The sequence below is a fragment of the Amblyomma mixtum genome, chromosome 3, assembly GCF_055824585.1.
Source record: "Amblyomma mixtum isolate Tamu chromosome 3, ASM5582458v1, whole genome shotgun sequence".
NCBI classification, from domain to species: domain Eukaryota; kingdom Metazoa; phylum Arthropoda; class Arachnida; order Ixodida; family Ixodidae; genus Amblyomma; species Amblyomma mixtum.
Window position 1 is genome coordinate 245,706,865 of NC_143014.1, and position 17,106 is coordinate 245,723,970.

General features: G+C 44.0%; 2 protein-coding genes across 5 annotated transcripts in view; one reads left to right on the forward strand and one right to left on the reverse strand.

Moving 5' to 3' along the window:
• Window positions 1-17,106, forward strand: part of LOC149354235 (uncharacterized) — an 89,036-nt gene that overhangs the window by 71,545 nt on the left and 385 nt on the right. Inside the window, exon 4 of one of the 4 annotated variants that reach the window (XM_089583210.1) lies at window positions 4,892-5,339. The exons of the other annotated variants lie outside the window; for them this stretch is intronic. Within the exon in view, the coding sequence (XP_089439336.1) occupies window positions 4,892-4,909 (18 nt within the window). The 3' untranslated portion in view covers window positions 4,910-5,339. Of the gene's footprint in view, window positions 1-4,891; window positions 5,340-17,106 lie in introns of those variants that run through there. 4 annotated transcript variants of the gene reach the window in all.
• Window positions 1-17,106, reverse strand: part of mts (protein phosphatase 2 catalytic subunit mts) — a 41,092-nt gene that overhangs the window by 13,285 nt on the left and 10,701 nt on the right. Inside the window, exon 4 of the mRNA XM_089583207.1 lies at window positions 1,954-2,115. Coding sequence (XP_089439333.1) covers window positions 1,954-2,115 — 162 coding nt within the window. The remainder of the gene's footprint in view (window positions 1-1,953; window positions 2,116-17,106) is intronic.

The window sequence follows — 17,106 nt, forward strand, 5'->3', positions numbered from 1 at the left end:
TAGCAGGCATCCAATGCCTCTGTAGGTTGCAAGGAGTTTGCAATGGGGTCACATGAATGCGTTGTAGCAACGAGAGAGGGGGCAGATTGTCACTTCACCCTTTATATTCTATCCTATGACTATTCAATAAACATTTTAGCTCCTCACCCTGTGTGAAGCTCTGAATGTCATATGATCTGCTCTCAGCTTGTAATATGATCTTGGGAAGATTCAGTACTCTTTTGCTTTATGAGCAGGCACAGCTTAAAAAAAGAAAATGAAGCAACAATGGAAACTGTTCATGCATAAGGGTGCAATGCTCACATTTGGATTGGAAAACGTTTATTGCCAGCACTGAGCCCTAGTGGGCACTATACTAGATGGCTTCGAGCCCGTGGCTCTCGGCGACTTCGTGAGCCCACTCAGTGGCCTGGACTTGCGTCAACAGGTCTGAGCTGGCCAGTATAGCCTCCCACCGCTCTAGAGAAGGGACTGGTAGTAGGTCCGCCGGTGGTGGCGCCTTTTTGCAGCTCCACAGAATGTGGTCGTATCCGGCTATCTCGCTGCATTATTTGCAAATCGGATTGTATTGCATTGGATACATGTGTGCTAGTCTCGAAGGACTAAAGAAGGCTTGCGTCTGGAGCCGACACCACGCTACCTCCTGGCTTTTGTTGAGCTTTTTGTCTGGTGGCGGATAGAGCCTCCTTTCCAGTTTAAACTGATTGGTGTAGTCGTGAAAGGATATGAATGCATCTCTTGTGAAATTTGGGGACTCAACCCGGCTCACTGCTCGGCTGACATAACCTCGAGCTATACTGTGAGCCAACTCGTTTCCCATGTTCCCCCGAGTGTGACAGCACCCATATTAGTTCCACCTCTTTTTGGCTCCAGTCTTGATGTCTTGGGATTCGTTCTGCCTCCTGGGAGATCATACTCCATGCGAAATTGTTTATAGCCACCTTGGAGTCGCTAATTATGGTGACTGCTTCGGTGCTGGCCACTGCCATGGCAACAGCTGCCTCCTCCACTGTCCCAGTTTTGTTTTAGCCAAACCGGCCGTTAATGTTTCACTCGAGTCGTTCACGCCCTCGACCACAAAGGAGTCGCCTCCTTCGTATTCCGCTGCGTCTACATAGGCTGTGTATTCCGAGCTCTCTAGCTTGGCTTCAAGGGCCTTTGCTCTGGCTCTCCTCCTGCCTTCGTGAAAAGCAGGGTGCATGGTTTTTGGAATTGGTTTAATAGTGAATAATTTCCTCACTTCAGTCAATAATTTTGCCAGTGTGTTTCTTCCCGGGATTCTATCATGTAGTCCTAGGTCGCTCAGGATCTTACTCCCCGGGAGGTTGCAAGCCTCCTTAAAGGGATACTGAAGGAGAATCTTAAAACTGGACAAATGCACTGAAAATAAATTCTCGGAATGTGATTACAATGCAGTGGGGCAGCCCCAAGGCTGCTTTATATGCCTGCCTAATGATCCTGTCTATTTTGTTCTGTTCCACCAGCCCTAGCTTGAAGTGGGGATGGCACAAACTATTGTGCTTATCACAAAAGCCTGAACAATTTGGCAGAGATCTTTGACTCCCTGTCTTCCGTTATCTGTTCGCCTTATGAGCCTGGTTGTCATGTTAAATGTCGACTTAAGTCTGTTTACTGCCTCTGTGTTTTACTGTCCTGCATTATAAGGCCTAGGACCCTGATTTTGTCAACTCTGGTTACTGGTGTCTCATTTACCTGTATGAGAATGTCTCCTGCATTGGGATCGCGCTTGCTCACCCCACGGATCACCAGAAGTTCGGATTTGCTTGGAGAGCATTTTAACCCTGCCCATTCCGCGTATTCTAGGAACAATATCGATCGCCTGCTGGAGATTTTGTTCTATTTCCCCATCGTTGCCTGTGTGCGTCTGCTGCTGAAGCATATCCCAATCACAGAACCAGTCAGTGAGCAGCTCAGCACGTGAAGAGTTTTCACCTCCATGACAAGTTGATGTGCTCGGGCCACCAGGGTGAGACCATTACTGTGGTTGAAGGTCTCAGAGATATCCTGCCCGAAGGTGTAACCAGCACCTCGGGGGGAGATCCCCCAGCCACCACGGTCGTCCGGATCCGACCACAGCAGGTCACACATGGGTCCCTGAAATTGTATAACACATCCATTAGCACCATGAGACCCTTCGCACACAAGATAAAGTCATTTTCCAATGAGTAAAAGATACCACTTCTGCACTGACTCGCCTTTCAGTGGTTTCAATTTCAAGCAAAATTCTGCTTGCAAGTAGAGCCAAGGTTTCTTGTAGAACTTAATTTTAAAAGAAGTGGAGCCCGAATTAATGAATACTAAGTGAAAATAAAAGCAACATAATGATTTCAATGTCCATTCGTGTACTGACACAAAGTTTCAGAAGAATGAATGACTGCAGATGTGAAAACACACAGGTGTTTTAAGCATGCATACAGAAACTCGTCACTCGGCCATTGTCTTGATCGCAGTTGCAAATTCTCAAAACTCCAACAGTGATAAACTTCAAGAGGAGGCAGCCTACATAAACTCTTCCCCTGCTGCAAAAAAATGATCCCTGCTGCAAAAAAATGATAAGATTTTGAGTGCTTTAAATTGAAAATTATTTATTCAAGGAGAGTCGAATGCACTGCACATAATTATACTTCCAAACGAAAAAAAAAAGGGAATGCCAGCTGTGTATGCAAAACTTTTGGAAAAATAACTGGTTATATATGCTGATAACAAGAAACAATACAAGCAAAACAAAAATAAGCCGCTGCAGTGAGCTAGAAGTCAATCACACACACACAAAAAAGAAATATACAAAACACTGCACATGTTCTTAGCTACCATTCTCGTCATTTTTCAGCTGCATACATAATGCACCGCACTTTCCGTGGCCTTTCAAGTTGGAAAATATGACTGCTGTGCCACAAGAGAAAGCAGTTGCGCAAGGTCTTGAAGTGGAGATAGATCTGGAATGTGTTGCACATTACGCTTGTTGTGAGTGCTATTGTTGCCGTTTGTAGCAGGGCTTGCAGTTCCCTTTTTTTTTTCAGTTGGTAGAGAATGGGTTCTATGGGTGAAAAGGGGGCATGGTCTTCTTCGACATCATAACGAAAATTCTGCTGGCGCAAACCGGTAAAATGTCTTTGCAGTAAATTGCGAAGGCTCTAAAACACTAAATAAAACCACTCATCAAGTGCACTACGTAAAACAGACCGTGAACAGTAAAAGAACACGTGCCGATGTCCAAGGCCCCTGAGACAATGTCTTGCTATCAGAACTGAAACACGATAATTTCAAGTTGTTGTCTAACTCACCACTGCTGCTCTAGAAAAAAAAAAAACTTCATCAGGACCAACTAAAGAGCTCGATGCAGCCCTTCGCCTTTGAGAAGCACACGGCAAAACTGACGCCATGATCGTTGACCGTCTGACTACATCAGGCCAAAATTTAATTTTTTACGTCGCCTCCCTTCGCTAGAAAATGGGAAAAAAAAAAAAAAAACTGAAACCAAACAGTTGGTCTTACAGAAGCAAACTAGATGGCGCAGATTGTCCAGCAGCACCGACTTGAATTCTTGGCAGCAGGTTTAAGACGTCGGTTTTATATGACAGATGGCCTAGGGTGCAGTGGCAAGAGAGTTAAAGGGAAACTGCAGATTTTAGAAATCAACGAGCTTAAGAGGGTCGAATGTGTGAAACTTGCAGGTAAACATGCGAAGTCTTTTTGGGCTAGCACTTGAAATAGTGAAGTAATCGCCGATTAAAATCCGGCCGCCCTTCAGGCTTCAATCTGCCATTACTTTTAAGTTTTACCCAAAGGAATGATTGATGCAGTGAATGTTTCCAAATATTTTTAGTGGCATAAGTTTACCTACACAGAATGTCATATCAATGCTTGCATAATACATTCATTATAGTCATGTGAAATTAGTGACGGAACAAAAAATGAGCATGTAATTCAAAAATACAGGAACTTCACTGCATGAAAAATTTATCAGAGAATACAATGCTACAATTTGCATGCAAATTCGTGAAGCCACTGTTGTGCTATGGTTTCTGCAAGTAGGGCCGTCAGGTAAAAAAACTAAGGTTGTGCGAATATCCGAACGTTTCGAATATCGAAGTGACTGATGCAATATTCCACTCAGTCTTCAAAACGAATAGCAATATTCAGAAACCCAGGATATTTTTAAGTATTTTGAAGTTCTAGAATTCAGGAAAATAAGCTGCTGGATGAAGCAGTCGATGGTACTCGCCTTGTAAAAATTTCTATTTAAACCTGCTCACTAAATATACGTGCACTCGCGACTTAATGCAGCGGTGTGAGACCGTGTGCTCGCACCTCCTTACACTTCGTGCTGGGCAATGCTGACAACGCGCCTCTGTCCGGAGCAGCACAACGCACATTGCTGTGAGCATGGCTACAAGGTTGCTTTACGGAAGGACCCATCACAGAACTCGTGGGTACAGCGTCCTCTGATTGGCGTACGGTGGCGTGTTGCATGCAGATTCCGGCGTGTGCGCACTACTTTCGCCGAGATCTTTCGCATAACGAATAACTCAGACCATAGCCTTCTCCGGCAGCTGTTCTACCGCTCAATCACATGCGTGAAGTATCAGGTAGGAGAAGCTGCATCATCAGATGCGACGCATCCAGAAATGTGTCAGAAACCTTTATATTTAAAATCAGCAGCATGTAAAAAACTGCATGGTACGGGCTTGAGGCTATGATACTTAGTGCACTTTGTGGGGACGCCTTCGTCCCCTGAGTTCGCTTTCCCGCAATGCACTAGTTCCCTGTGGTTAGCTCCCCCGAAACGCACTCCTCTTAGTTGTGTTACTTTAACAGGGGAGGGCGCTCGCGTCGCAGTGACACCAGTGCCACGAATGGCGTTTTGCAGCGTGCGTGCGGGGGATAGCCGGTTCTCTTCTGCTCGGGACCAGGGAAGCATGCGGACGTTTCGCGGGCCGCTCCGCTCTTCGCCGCGGGCACCTCATGGTCGCAACATGCTCCCACCAACCCGTCCCGTCCGGCCTCGGAGCTTTTCCCTTGCACTAGCGTGGGCAAACGTTCGCTCGTAACCGTGCTGGTGAGTCGGACATCCTCGATTCCTCAGTGTATTTTGTTGCTAGCTGGCGTTATTGTTGTTATAGCAATAAATGCCTTGTTTGTGTCAACCAGTGTGTCATTCCTTTGTTCCCGCAGAGCAAGGCCCGCCGTGGTCGCCGTGCGCTCGCGACTACAGGGTGAGGTCCGCGTGGTCTTGAACTGTGTCAGCCGCGGTTAAACGGGGAGAACGGATTTATCTCCTCAATTTTAAACCCCACAACTATGGCTTGCTGCTGTTCGATCATTGCCTAATGCAAGTTTGAAAGCAATTATTTTTATTTTGTTTCATTCTTTTTACTTAATTCGCCTTAATAAATTCTGCAAACCATGTCTTCTGACATATGCTATCAAGCTTTAATGAGCCCCCCCCCCCCCCCCCCCCTTTTAGTACTACATTTTGAATTCGAACTATTCGCTTCGCTTTAGAAACATTCGAACAAACCTGGCACTTCATGGAGATTTCATCCAGTTTTAGGCTAACTACGCTTACAAAAACTTATTTTAAGGTAGCTTCTGGGCTCTTTTCGGGGAAAAATTTTACGATATAACAAAAAAGGACTTATACCCCTATCAGACGAGCAAGTTTAGTGTCATTTTCAACGAGTGACACTCGCCTGTAGTGTCATTCGCATCGTGTCACACGATGAACTTTAATGACACTCGCTGCTGAACGCACTCGGCAAGAAGTGAGTTTGGGGAACTCACTTCACTTTTCCCGAGGGGCGAAGTGTATAGCCTCGGTAGCAGCGTTTCGAAATTAGAATACAACGTCGGCAATAAAAATGGCATTTTATTGAACGCAGCTAATTTTTTTTTTGCCCTCTTGTTCATGCAAACTTATTTGCGTTGCCATTAAATATATATACTGCACATATTCCGACATTCTTGTTTTCAGCTGCAATAATTTTTTAGGCAGCCGCAGCGGTATGGCTATGGCGGCTAGCATGGCGACCGTAGCAACCATGGTAGCAACCATCTGCAACCGTTTCGGTGTGATGGTGCAACAGTCACAATATTGCACAAAGCTCCTTGATAATCATAAAAAAGTGCTTGCAGTTTGCAATCTACTGTACATTAACTGTACATTAAAGCTTTGAAGCGCGAAAAGTAATATTTTTTGTGCCTTACTTGAAAAGCCATCGTCACCACCATCAATTCCGAATGACACTTTATTTTTCCGTGTAGCAGCACACCCCGAAAGTGTCACTCGTTCTGGAGAAGTGCACTTCGTTAAAGTGTCACTAAACTTGCCCGTGTGAGAGGGGTATTACATATATGAAACCTGGAGTTTTAAAAAATTCAAATTTTTACAAGATTTTAGCGATTTGAAAAGCCAAAAGCCACGTCCTCCCTTAATGACCCGTAAGAAATTATTTAAGTAGGCTTATTTTCTTACAATATTGGAACTAATTGAATTTTTGAAAGCAGGATGAGGAAATACATACAATTTTTACTCGCGGATGATTCCACGAGAGAAACTGCCTAAATAATTCAGATTTTTAATTTTATCACTTATTTTATATATTATGCAAACTTATTCAGTAGGGCAATAGTGAGTTTAATTCTGTGAAAATGCTGATACTTCAGGAGAAAAAAAATTATAAACGACGTCATGACTGAGGCAGTTTTAGCGCACAGCTCAATTTCACAACTCTTTTGTTACGACACCATTACGCATCGATCACCGGTGATCGACGGATTCGAAGAGATTTCAGCGCTGCCTAGGCCCTTGAGGATTTTTTGCGCTATCTAGTTTGTTGTCTAGACACTCTACTTCAGTCTCCTGCACAGTTTGTATTTTTCCTTCAAGGTGGCGATTTTTGAGACGCCTTTGAAGTTGAAGCTCTGGAGTAGCGCGCTCGTGGGACGGCGTCAGCCGCAGGGAAAGCGTGCTCAGAAAAATCCCGCTTTACGCGATTCTGTTGCATCTGCAGCAGTGACTCTGATGAAATTACAATGCCAGAATTTTTTACTCTGATGAAGAAACTGCGCAACCTCAGCATGAAACGTGGGCCCCTGTTCACTCGTAGGCTTCATTTTCCGTTTCTGTTCTGCTTTTTTGCTCATGGAGCCAGTTTACGAATTGCACTGAAGTAATGAATGATCTCTCTGGTTTCTGTAATGTATCAATATCATATGGGTAAGATTTGCTTTCGCCTGGCCAAAAAAAAAAAAAAGAATAGACTCCAGACCCACCATAAATCAGGGTACTGACCTCGGATTAATGCTTTGTAATAGCCAAAAGCTGTTCGCGAAAGCTGTGGATGTCTTCAGACTGGTCCTAAATCATCTGAAATATCTGCCTCTTTATAGCAAACACGGATATTATGAATTTATTGGCTATATCAAAGTGTTCCTAAGCATTTTCAACAAACATATGTATTTCTTTATATATTAAATGCGGTTTGCCATAAAATGGATATATTGAACTGCCAAACGCCAAGTGCTCGATAGGGTGGCAGGCTTTCCCTTCTCACTTTTGCCAACAGTGTCACAAGAGATATAATAGCGAAAACAACTGGTAGCGAGGTGGTCAGCACCCATTTGCGTCTCTCGCACTTGAGTACCTCGGAACCAGCGACAAGGTAGGTTCTCGTAGATTTCCAGCAGCCATCCTATGCTCATGTCGACTGTCAAGGAGCAGAGGTAGTGACAAAGGCTATAACTTGTGTCTATTTTTTACAACGCATTACCACTGCAATGCAGGGAAGCCACCCTATCTGGCGTTCGACCTGCCACGCAAGCCAACTTAGACCACCCTTTGCCACTTTGTTTTATGTGGCCTCTGCAGTCACCGCGAGCAGCTTCAAAACTATGGAAAAGTGTCTCCCAGTTACTGTTTGGCTGATTAAATTTTGCTTCTCAAGTGTCGGTTTTCAGAAGTTTTAAGTAAAAATTTTGGCTATGTCAGATCATTTTAATCAATCACTATAAAAAGGTACCACTGTATTGTCTTTTGTAATTCTCATGTGAGTAGATTGTCAGAAATGGTATGGCAGATATACTTTCTGTGCTTCTGCAATTTTTTTTCTGCTTTTTTAGAAACATTTTTAGCTCTAGCTAATAATGTAGAAAAATAAGTTTATCAAGGTACATTTAATACATCACATTTTACTTTGAAAACTTTTTACTCGCTGTGAAAAATTTATATCAAACACACTTTGAAAACAGCTTTTTTTCTTCATGTAAAGTAAAAAAAATTTCTAGCTGGAAAATTTTTTGTGTTATCAACTCAAACTTTTGGTGGCTACTAACTAAATAAATTGGAAACTTTTTGAACATTCCAGAATGTTTTTTATATTTTTCCTCCTAGACATATTCTCTTTATATATATTTTTTTCAAAATATTCAACTTTGTGTGTGCCAATTTTTTTCACATTATCCACACAAAGTATTTGTGTTGGAAAAAATGTCTCCTGAAAGTAGATTCTATTTCTATCATGTTCGTATAAGTTTAGCATTTTTACACCTCACATATTTTCCAGGAAAAAATTATGTCCGAGGCCTATCAAGATCAGTAATTTTTTCCGTGGGAATGAAAGATTACATCCATGATGGATGCATTCTGCATGCTAAAAGTTTATGTGAGAAACAATACGTGAGGCTTATTTCTGCCACTGTGAGGAAGTTGCCATTTCCTAAAAATTTTTCGAAAATGCCCCAAGTCTCAAATGAGGCAATTTTCAAGAATTATTCTCCGCAAATACAGAACACATCTTCAAATTTGTAGATTTGGTAAGCATCTAGGTTCTAAAGAAGTGTACCAACTTTCACTTTAGTGTAATATAGGGAAGTGCAAGAAAGACTGCCCTCAATCAGGCATTTTTGAATATAGTAGTGTTTTGTCAAAAAAAAAAAAAGAAGAAAAAACCCCTTCCCTAAATTTTTAAACTCCTGAAACAAGTCTCCAGAAGGAGGTGAAAAAGAAGACAAAAGAACATGCTGCATTATTTTGTTTCCAACAATTTTCTTCTTCTTCCTGAGCATCGGCAGGAGCGCCTAAATGAAGGAACGGAAGCAGCAAACACTCGCTCCGCTGCTCTAATTTCTCCCCAAATCCCAAAACGGAGACCTTTTCCATCAAACGAGAACATGAGTAATTACATATTTATGAACAAACACTTATCTGTGACATAAGCAGGATTCGGTGGCGCCGCTATCGCCGAGTGCGGGTAACAATTGGGAGTGCGGCCCATAGAAATGAACGCAAACAAAACCTCTCAATGTAGTTTTGTGACTGCACAGTGCACCTATAAAGTTGTCTTTCATTTTAAAAAAAAAAGCAGACTACATCATAGAAAGGAAAATGGAAGCATACAGCGTCATTTCAAAGCCAATGTTTTTTCAAAACATCGTGATGTGTTTGCCAGAGACGTTTTCCAAACGCACATTCTGTATCATTATATAGTCTTTTATTAAAGAAGGAGGGCCTCATTTACTCATTTTGGAGTCTCTGCGATAGGCAAAACCTTTAAGAAAATTGTACATAAGTTGAGGAAATGTTTACTCCAGCATAACTATAACCAATCCAGCATACCTGTATAACCAGCATAAACGGTCAAATTAAATGAACAGCGGCTAAAAAAGAAACGCATTTTGAAATCAAGCGCGAATTAGAAAAGAAAGTTAGCCACTATATGCCTGTAAACCGTTTTACTGAACGCAAGCCGGGGAGGAGGAAAATACTCTCTAACCCCATGCATTGGCCGTCCACAGCCATTTCAGTTTCCGTCGGTCCGTTGTTGCCAGTCTCGAGCGGGCTGTGCCCTTGCGCACTTTATGCATTGCAGAGCAGCCCTTTTCATCAGACTTTGCCGTTTTAAAGATTTTTATTCCTTCATGAATTCCTTTCTTAGTTGCAAGGTGGTTGGGACAGGACTGCAGAATCGTGGACTGCACAGATAATCCAAGAAATTGGAAGCGCATTGCCAAGAGCACATGCGGGAAGCATGCAAAGACAGTCCGGATGCGGCTGTGACATGTCTACTCTACCCCCCTTTCCCGCCGACCTGAAATTGAATTGCCAGTCGATTGCATGGAGTAGATTGCATAGGAAAGTCTTAGCCCCAATTACGAACTCTCGGATATGTTCAACCCATTTCGTGGATGGTAGGCGCATGGGAAATAGTCCGGTACTGGTGTTGAACCTGGGATACAAGCGCAGAGCAAGCAATTTTTCTACTTTTAATGCATCGCGCATTGTTTAACAAATTGTTTTCATCACCGTGAAAAAATTGAGACCATGTCGTAACAGCAATGGTAAATTTACCTCTGTTTTGTGTTATGTTTGACCTTCACAGTGCCGTGCCAAGACTTTTTAACGCATGCGTGTGCAGGTCCGCAAACGCGACCTCGGTTTGTACATTGCAATAGCAACATGGGCACTGCAAATTTCTGGTCACTCCTTGATGTTATCCACCAATTCGACAACTTTCAGTGGATGTGTGTATAGATGAGCCGTCTGTAAAACACATGTCACATCTCAGCACTAGTGATCATTCCCATAGTACACTGAAACGTTCATAACCTGACTTGAGTACAAGATCTCAATGCTCAGATAGTTGCTCATCAACATCGTTAAATGGAAGACTTCTGCTGCTGATTCTCACCGCAATTACTCACTTAGATCGGGATGAGATGCAAAAATGCCCGTCAGCGTACATTCAGCATCTCGAGATGGACGAGGAAAATCAGCAGCCCAGTGCTGCAGTATAGACCTTTCCAAAAAGGGCTCCCTAGGCGCTGCCATATTGTTCCCTGGACTGCAGTGGGCACCTTGCGCTAGCATCGTGGAAGCGGCGAAACGCCTCCTCTCTCGACTGCTGGAAACCGGTTCCGCCGCCGCTTTCACCGTGCTAGCGCAGTGCCCACTGCAGTCCAGGGAACAATATGGCAGCGCTCAGGTTGGAAAGGTGTATAGACCATTTCATCTAGGGCGCCGCCATTTTGGGGAGGTGGCGCCGTCTATGTTCTGTTCTTGTCCCTAGCGCCATGCTGGTATGCGCGCGCGCATTTGTGCTGCGCCCACGGTGTAGTACGGCGGCGTCGCAAAGTGGCGCTTCGGAGCTTCTGATTTTTTGTGTGTGTGTGTGCGCGTGTGCGTGTGCGTGTGTGTGTGCGCGCGTGCGCGCTAGAAAAGCGCCTGGGTGACGGGAAAAGGTTTTCGAGCAAGACTGCCGCCGTTTGGTTTAGTGATGGCCTCGGCCACCGAGCGAGCGCGAGCAATGGTCGTTCTCGCTGCCTCGCCACTTTTTTTCGCGTACGTGTACACTCTTCACTCGTCGAAAGAAAAGTGTTGCGGCCCTAAATAAATGTCCGCACTAAAGACAGAAAGGTGAGAGGTTACATGAGTATTTGCCACGCGGCAGTAGAAATTCGCCACGCCACCCACAGCTCGATTGTGCTTTGGTGAGCAAGCGCGTTTGCGGTCGTCGTTAAGCACGCTACGCGTCTTCCCACAAGTTTTGCAGACTTTGGTATCTTGACGACTGGTGCAGTGAGCACGCTCTGCTTCTTCCAAGGCCCGTTGTACGCGGTAACAACACTGCTGCAACAACATTGCTTACTCGGCAGTGCTGTAATATCGCATATCATTTGCTGTCATATTTAGCATGCGACAAAAACTTTAGAGAGGTCTTTTTTCTGCTTATCTGAGTTCCATTGCGATGATTTTGTGACCTTCATACTTGTCTGCAGGTCACTAGCTGTACAGGCATCCCAGTGTTGTCACTGACTGAAGTGGCCAAACGTCCGGATGCCACACATGATTTTTTATTTGCTAGAGAAGAAAGCATGTGACATCAAGGAGGCACAAAATCCTCTCTGTTAACGCTAGCTAGGCAAAGACATCGCTCGTCTACATCTGACGGAAAGCGATACAGGTGGAACAGGTCGCAGCCGCACTGACGCCGCGGCTGTTGATGCTGTGCACATGGCTCTGCGGCTAGTTTTTTCCGCTTGCGATAGTTATTGGTGCAGCCAAAACCGCGCAGTGGTATCCTGATGTCCTCGGCTCACGATTCATGTTCACAGTCAGCGTCAAAACACGTAAAAGCTGTTTTCTCGCGCAAAAGACAGCAGGACACGAACGTCACTCAACGCGTACCTCGCCGCACGCGCATACCAGGAGGAGGAGAAGCGGCGGCGCGCGCGCGCCGGTTCGAGGCTATTTTCCTCCTCGCGCCGAAAACGGTCTATAGCTTAGGAGGTAAAAGGCAGGACATATGATTTTACTTGCAACGGGACAGAGTGGCGAACCTCAAACATTAAACGATACGAATGTAACCTGCCCTGCTTAACTTAAAATTCCTTCATGCGATATGAAGGTAGCTCACCTTTAAGTCGTAACAGGCACCATCGGAAGATATATACATGAAACAGGCCACACTGTGCGGTGATCAGTGCACGATGCAAGCTTACTGTGGTGAGCCGCAGTACATCTGCATCGCACGATCAGTAGCTGTGCATGCGGTTTCTTCACTGTACGCTTGAGTGCACAGTTGCAATTACAGTTACAATTCATGACTCAAAATGTGGGCTCCACAAAAGATAAATCATAGGCATCTCGGTAGTTAGCGGAGCGCAGCCCTCCGGCGTCACTCTGGCCGCTACAGCTGCTTACAACCGCTTCCACGTGCAGCTCTAACAATCTCTTAATCGAATCATGTGGTTTGTGGCCTCACTTAAACAAAACCAGCCGTATTCACAGTTCAGGAATGCCGCGAAATACCGAGCTGCCGGGAAGCCTTTCACAAGCACCACGCGGTAGCTGCTGCATCACCTCCGTATGCAACGCCCAAGATGGCGCCAGTGCTGGCTTTTAGGCTTGGCTTACACGGGGTGCCACCAGCAAAATGGCGGCGACCAGGCATCGAAACAAATCATATATAGAGTGGAACGACCAAGTGAGGGCCTGGGGTCACGCACAGCACCACAGATGCACTGTGCAGTCAGAGAATTATATTAAAGGGATACTGAAGCAAAATCTTAAAATTGAACAAAAACACTGCAGATAGGTTCTCGGAATGTGATTACACCGAAATCTAATCGTCACTTCGCATATTTTGCAGTGGATGGTTTTATTTTCGATGTTTTATGAGCGCGTGCCAAGCCCTGCCGGCCGGCACGAGGTGAAGAGCGTTATGTCATGTCACCCTTGTCCGAGAGGCAACCGGTCGCATCACACGCGATGTTGCACTGCAGTTTGGGTAGACCAAGCGATAAGGCTCCTAACCTCCGACACTGCCGACGCAAAACTGGCAAAACTCGCGAGTAGCGACAGCAATCATGCTCCTGCGGGAACAGTGGGCGCACGGGTGTTATGATGTCTAGTCGCAGCTTCCACAGGCGGCCGCCGGGTGCAACGATACGTCAATAAATCGCGAAAAAAACGTGCTATCCGCCTTTCTGCGCTAAAATACTTGTCGCATTTATCAATTTTAGCAGTCAAGCTCTTGTTTACATGTAAAAGAGCAGCTCCAAAAATTAGGCTCAGTATCCCTTTAAAAACTTTTGTTTCCATGCATTTCCATGCACACCCACTTGTTACCCGCACCTGTCAATAGCGGCACCACCTAATCCTGCTTACGTCACAGATCAGTGTTTGGCCATAAAAATGTAGTTAGGTACGCTCTTTCTTCACGGAAAAGGTCTGTCCTGGGATTTGGGGAAATTTATAGCAGCGAAGAGAGTGTTTGCTGCTTCTGCACCCACATTTAGACACCCACATTTTGGATAACATTGTTGGAAACAATATAATGAAGCATTTTTTTTTTTCATATTCTTTTTCTCCTCCTCCTAGAGACTTGTTTCTGAAGTTGAAAAATTATTGATGGATTTTTTTTCCATTTCATTTTTGAAAAACACTACTGTATCTTTAGAAAACTCTAGATTTAAGGCAATCTTACTTGTGCTTCCCTATATTATACAACAATGAAAGTGAGCACATTTTTTTAGAACCTAGATACTTGCCTAATATGCAAATCTGAAGGAGATGTGCACTACATTTGTGGTTTATGATTTATGGGGTTTCACGTCCCAAAGCAACTCAGGCTATAAGGGACACCGTAGTGAAGGGCTCTGGAAAATTCTGCCACCTGGGGTTGTTTAACGTGAACTGACATTTGTGGAGAAATTCTTTAAAATTGCCTCATTTGAGCCTTCTGCAGTTTTTGAAACTTTTTAGGAAGCGGAAACTTCCTAAAAATGGCAGAAGTAAGCCTCTCATGTTCTTTCTCACATGTACTTTTAGCACGTAAAATAAATCCATCATGGCTTTAATCTCTCTATTCTTACATCATTGCAAAGTTGCAGAATTGAGCTGTTCACTTGACCTCTGCATCTGCCACGACATCTTTTATAATTTTTTTCGCCTGTACTGAATAATGTGTGCATAACATACAGGGTGTCCAGGCTAACTTTAGCCAAGGGTTGCCCGCGTGAGCCAGTCTGCAAGCGTGACGGTGCAAGTTGCAAGTTGCACCGTCGACATATCGGCTTGCTGCAGCAATGAGGTCGTCGCGCCTTGCCAGCAGCTTATTCATTCACTCAAGCTAAGATTGAGAGCAGCACAATCATGGCACGCGAATGCGCTAGTCACGTGAGTTTTTTGTATTTCGCAGACTTTCTTTGGAGCTCGGAAAAATGATACACGTGAGGCTTTCTGTATCGCAAATAAATGGAATGGGGGTTTCTGAAGGTGCTCTCCAACTTTGCTATTCACATTTGCTGTCCGAAGTCAATATTTAGGCATTTAGAAAAATTATCTTAATTACTAATTAATTACTTGCAAAACAAAAAATTGCCTATGATGCGCAAGCCGGTTGTAGGTGTATGTAAGTGGCTTCCCTGGCCTTCCTCAAATATTTTATCTTTTAATCCTTGGCTAAAGTTAGCCTGGACACCCTGTATAAATAATCAAGAACATCAAAAACTTGAAATATTTAGGCCGTTTGATCTTTTGTGGAATCAACCTCGGGTAATTTGCACCCGCGCATAATTTGTGCACCCCTAATTTATCACCTTTTTTAAAAACTTTTACTCGCATATTTTACAAAGGCGCTGGTTTAGTGCCTGTTATCTCCATTTGCATGTGGCTGCTGGCTCTGCGACTGCACTGTTGCCCGTTTATTGCTTGGAGCTACACACGCAGCCTAATGCCATCCCAAGGGGAGCCACGTAACGTGGGGTGGGGCGTGGGAGGGGGTAGGTGTTCTATATTTTGAGTCAACTTTTTTTCTTGTCAGCGAGGGGTGCGAGTTGGGGGGGGGGGGGGGGGGGGGGGGTATACATATAGAGGGTATATATTGTGCATTACGACCCTGTAGTGTTTTTTTGGACGTATTTATGAAATCTCCACGTAATTTGTGCACCCCCTTTTTAGAAGCCCTAATTTCAAGAAAAAGAGTGCACAAATTACTACAGTAAATATGGTATACACATTGCTTTAAGGGGAGGTGTGGGTCTTGAAGATAAAAACTTTGTTAGAGATATCATAATGAAATTAGTTGTTGGTTGGTTTATTGGAGTTTAAGGGGGGATGAGGGTCTTAAAACTAACTTGTTTATTTATGGCTAGAATCTCATGAAATTTTGCACGCAGATGTGTTTTTCTCTTGTGATTCCAAATATGTAATTATAATTGAGCTGGTGGTCTTAAATCTTGAAAAGTCTAGAATGTAATAGGTCATTTCTTACGCAGCTTTAGTGAACTTTCTCATTGCATTTTGTTGCTTTTAATTACATGAATTGATAGCCAGAGAGTTCCCATACCCAGTGACATTCTTCGTTTTTCTCTAAAGGCATGTCATCCTGATATACTGTGTCAAGAGTAAAAGGTCGCAGTATTTGACACTGCAACTCATTAAGCTAATTGTAAATTGCTATTTATACGTGGCCTAAACAAAAAAAGTAAGAATGTCATCGGGTATGGGAATTTGCTGGCTATCAATTCATGTAATTAAAAGCAACAAAATGCAATGAGAAAGTTCATTAAGGCTGCGTAAAAAATTACCTACTTACACTCTATAATTCAAGATAACTTTTGATCTAAGACAACCAGCTCAGTTATGATTACATTTTTGGAATCGGAAGAGAAAAACACAGCTGTGTGCAAAAGTTCACGAGATTCTAGTCACAAATAAAAAGGTGAGTTTTAAGACCCTCGTCCCCCCTTAACGTCCCAAAGCAACTCAGGCTATGAGAAACGCCGTACTGAAGGGCTCCGGAAATTTCGACCCTTCAGTACGGCGTCCCTCATAGCCTGAGTTGCTTTGGGACATTAAACCCCAATAAACCAACCAACAACTAATTTCACTATGATATCTCTAACAAAATTTTTTTATCTTCAAGACCCGCACCTCCCCTTGTAGATGGCATTAAGCCTCCTGTTCCACAGAAAATCCGCAGTTGCGAACAAAAAACAGCAGTGGCCCACTGTGGCAAGTGGCAGCTAAATTAATGTTTGGTCGCGAGAGGTTGCCCAAGAAGAGCCACGTGGGTCTCACATGCCCCACCAGCGGCTGTTTGAAATAGCCAGCTTCTGGGGCAGTGGCGCATCGCTTAAACGTTGCACCATTGCACCAGCAGTGGTGTGAGGACTCTTTGTGAGCTATGAATGCAAAATAAAGAATGACCAATTCTGTATACATGGATATGCAGGCAGATCCTAGGTGACTGAAGGAATGCCTGCACAGGAGGAATCTGATGCTATCGTACTGCACTCTTATCATCACCATAATCATGATGATGAGTACAATGAGAGGAGGTTAAGCGTTACATGCTGGTGAAAGAAGGAACAGCATCCGTGTCTGTGAAGTGATACCCAAAAACGACCCCAGAGTGCTGAAAGAAGCCAGTAACGCAATCACGTCATATCCCATACCCGTAAGGCGGAGCTTATGTGTACACCAAACTTTTTTTGGCAGCTCATAACAAAAGTGACAGTATCACGTGTCAACCAATCAGCAAGATAAGACATCTCTCACCTTGAGCGAAAAAGTCTGCTACA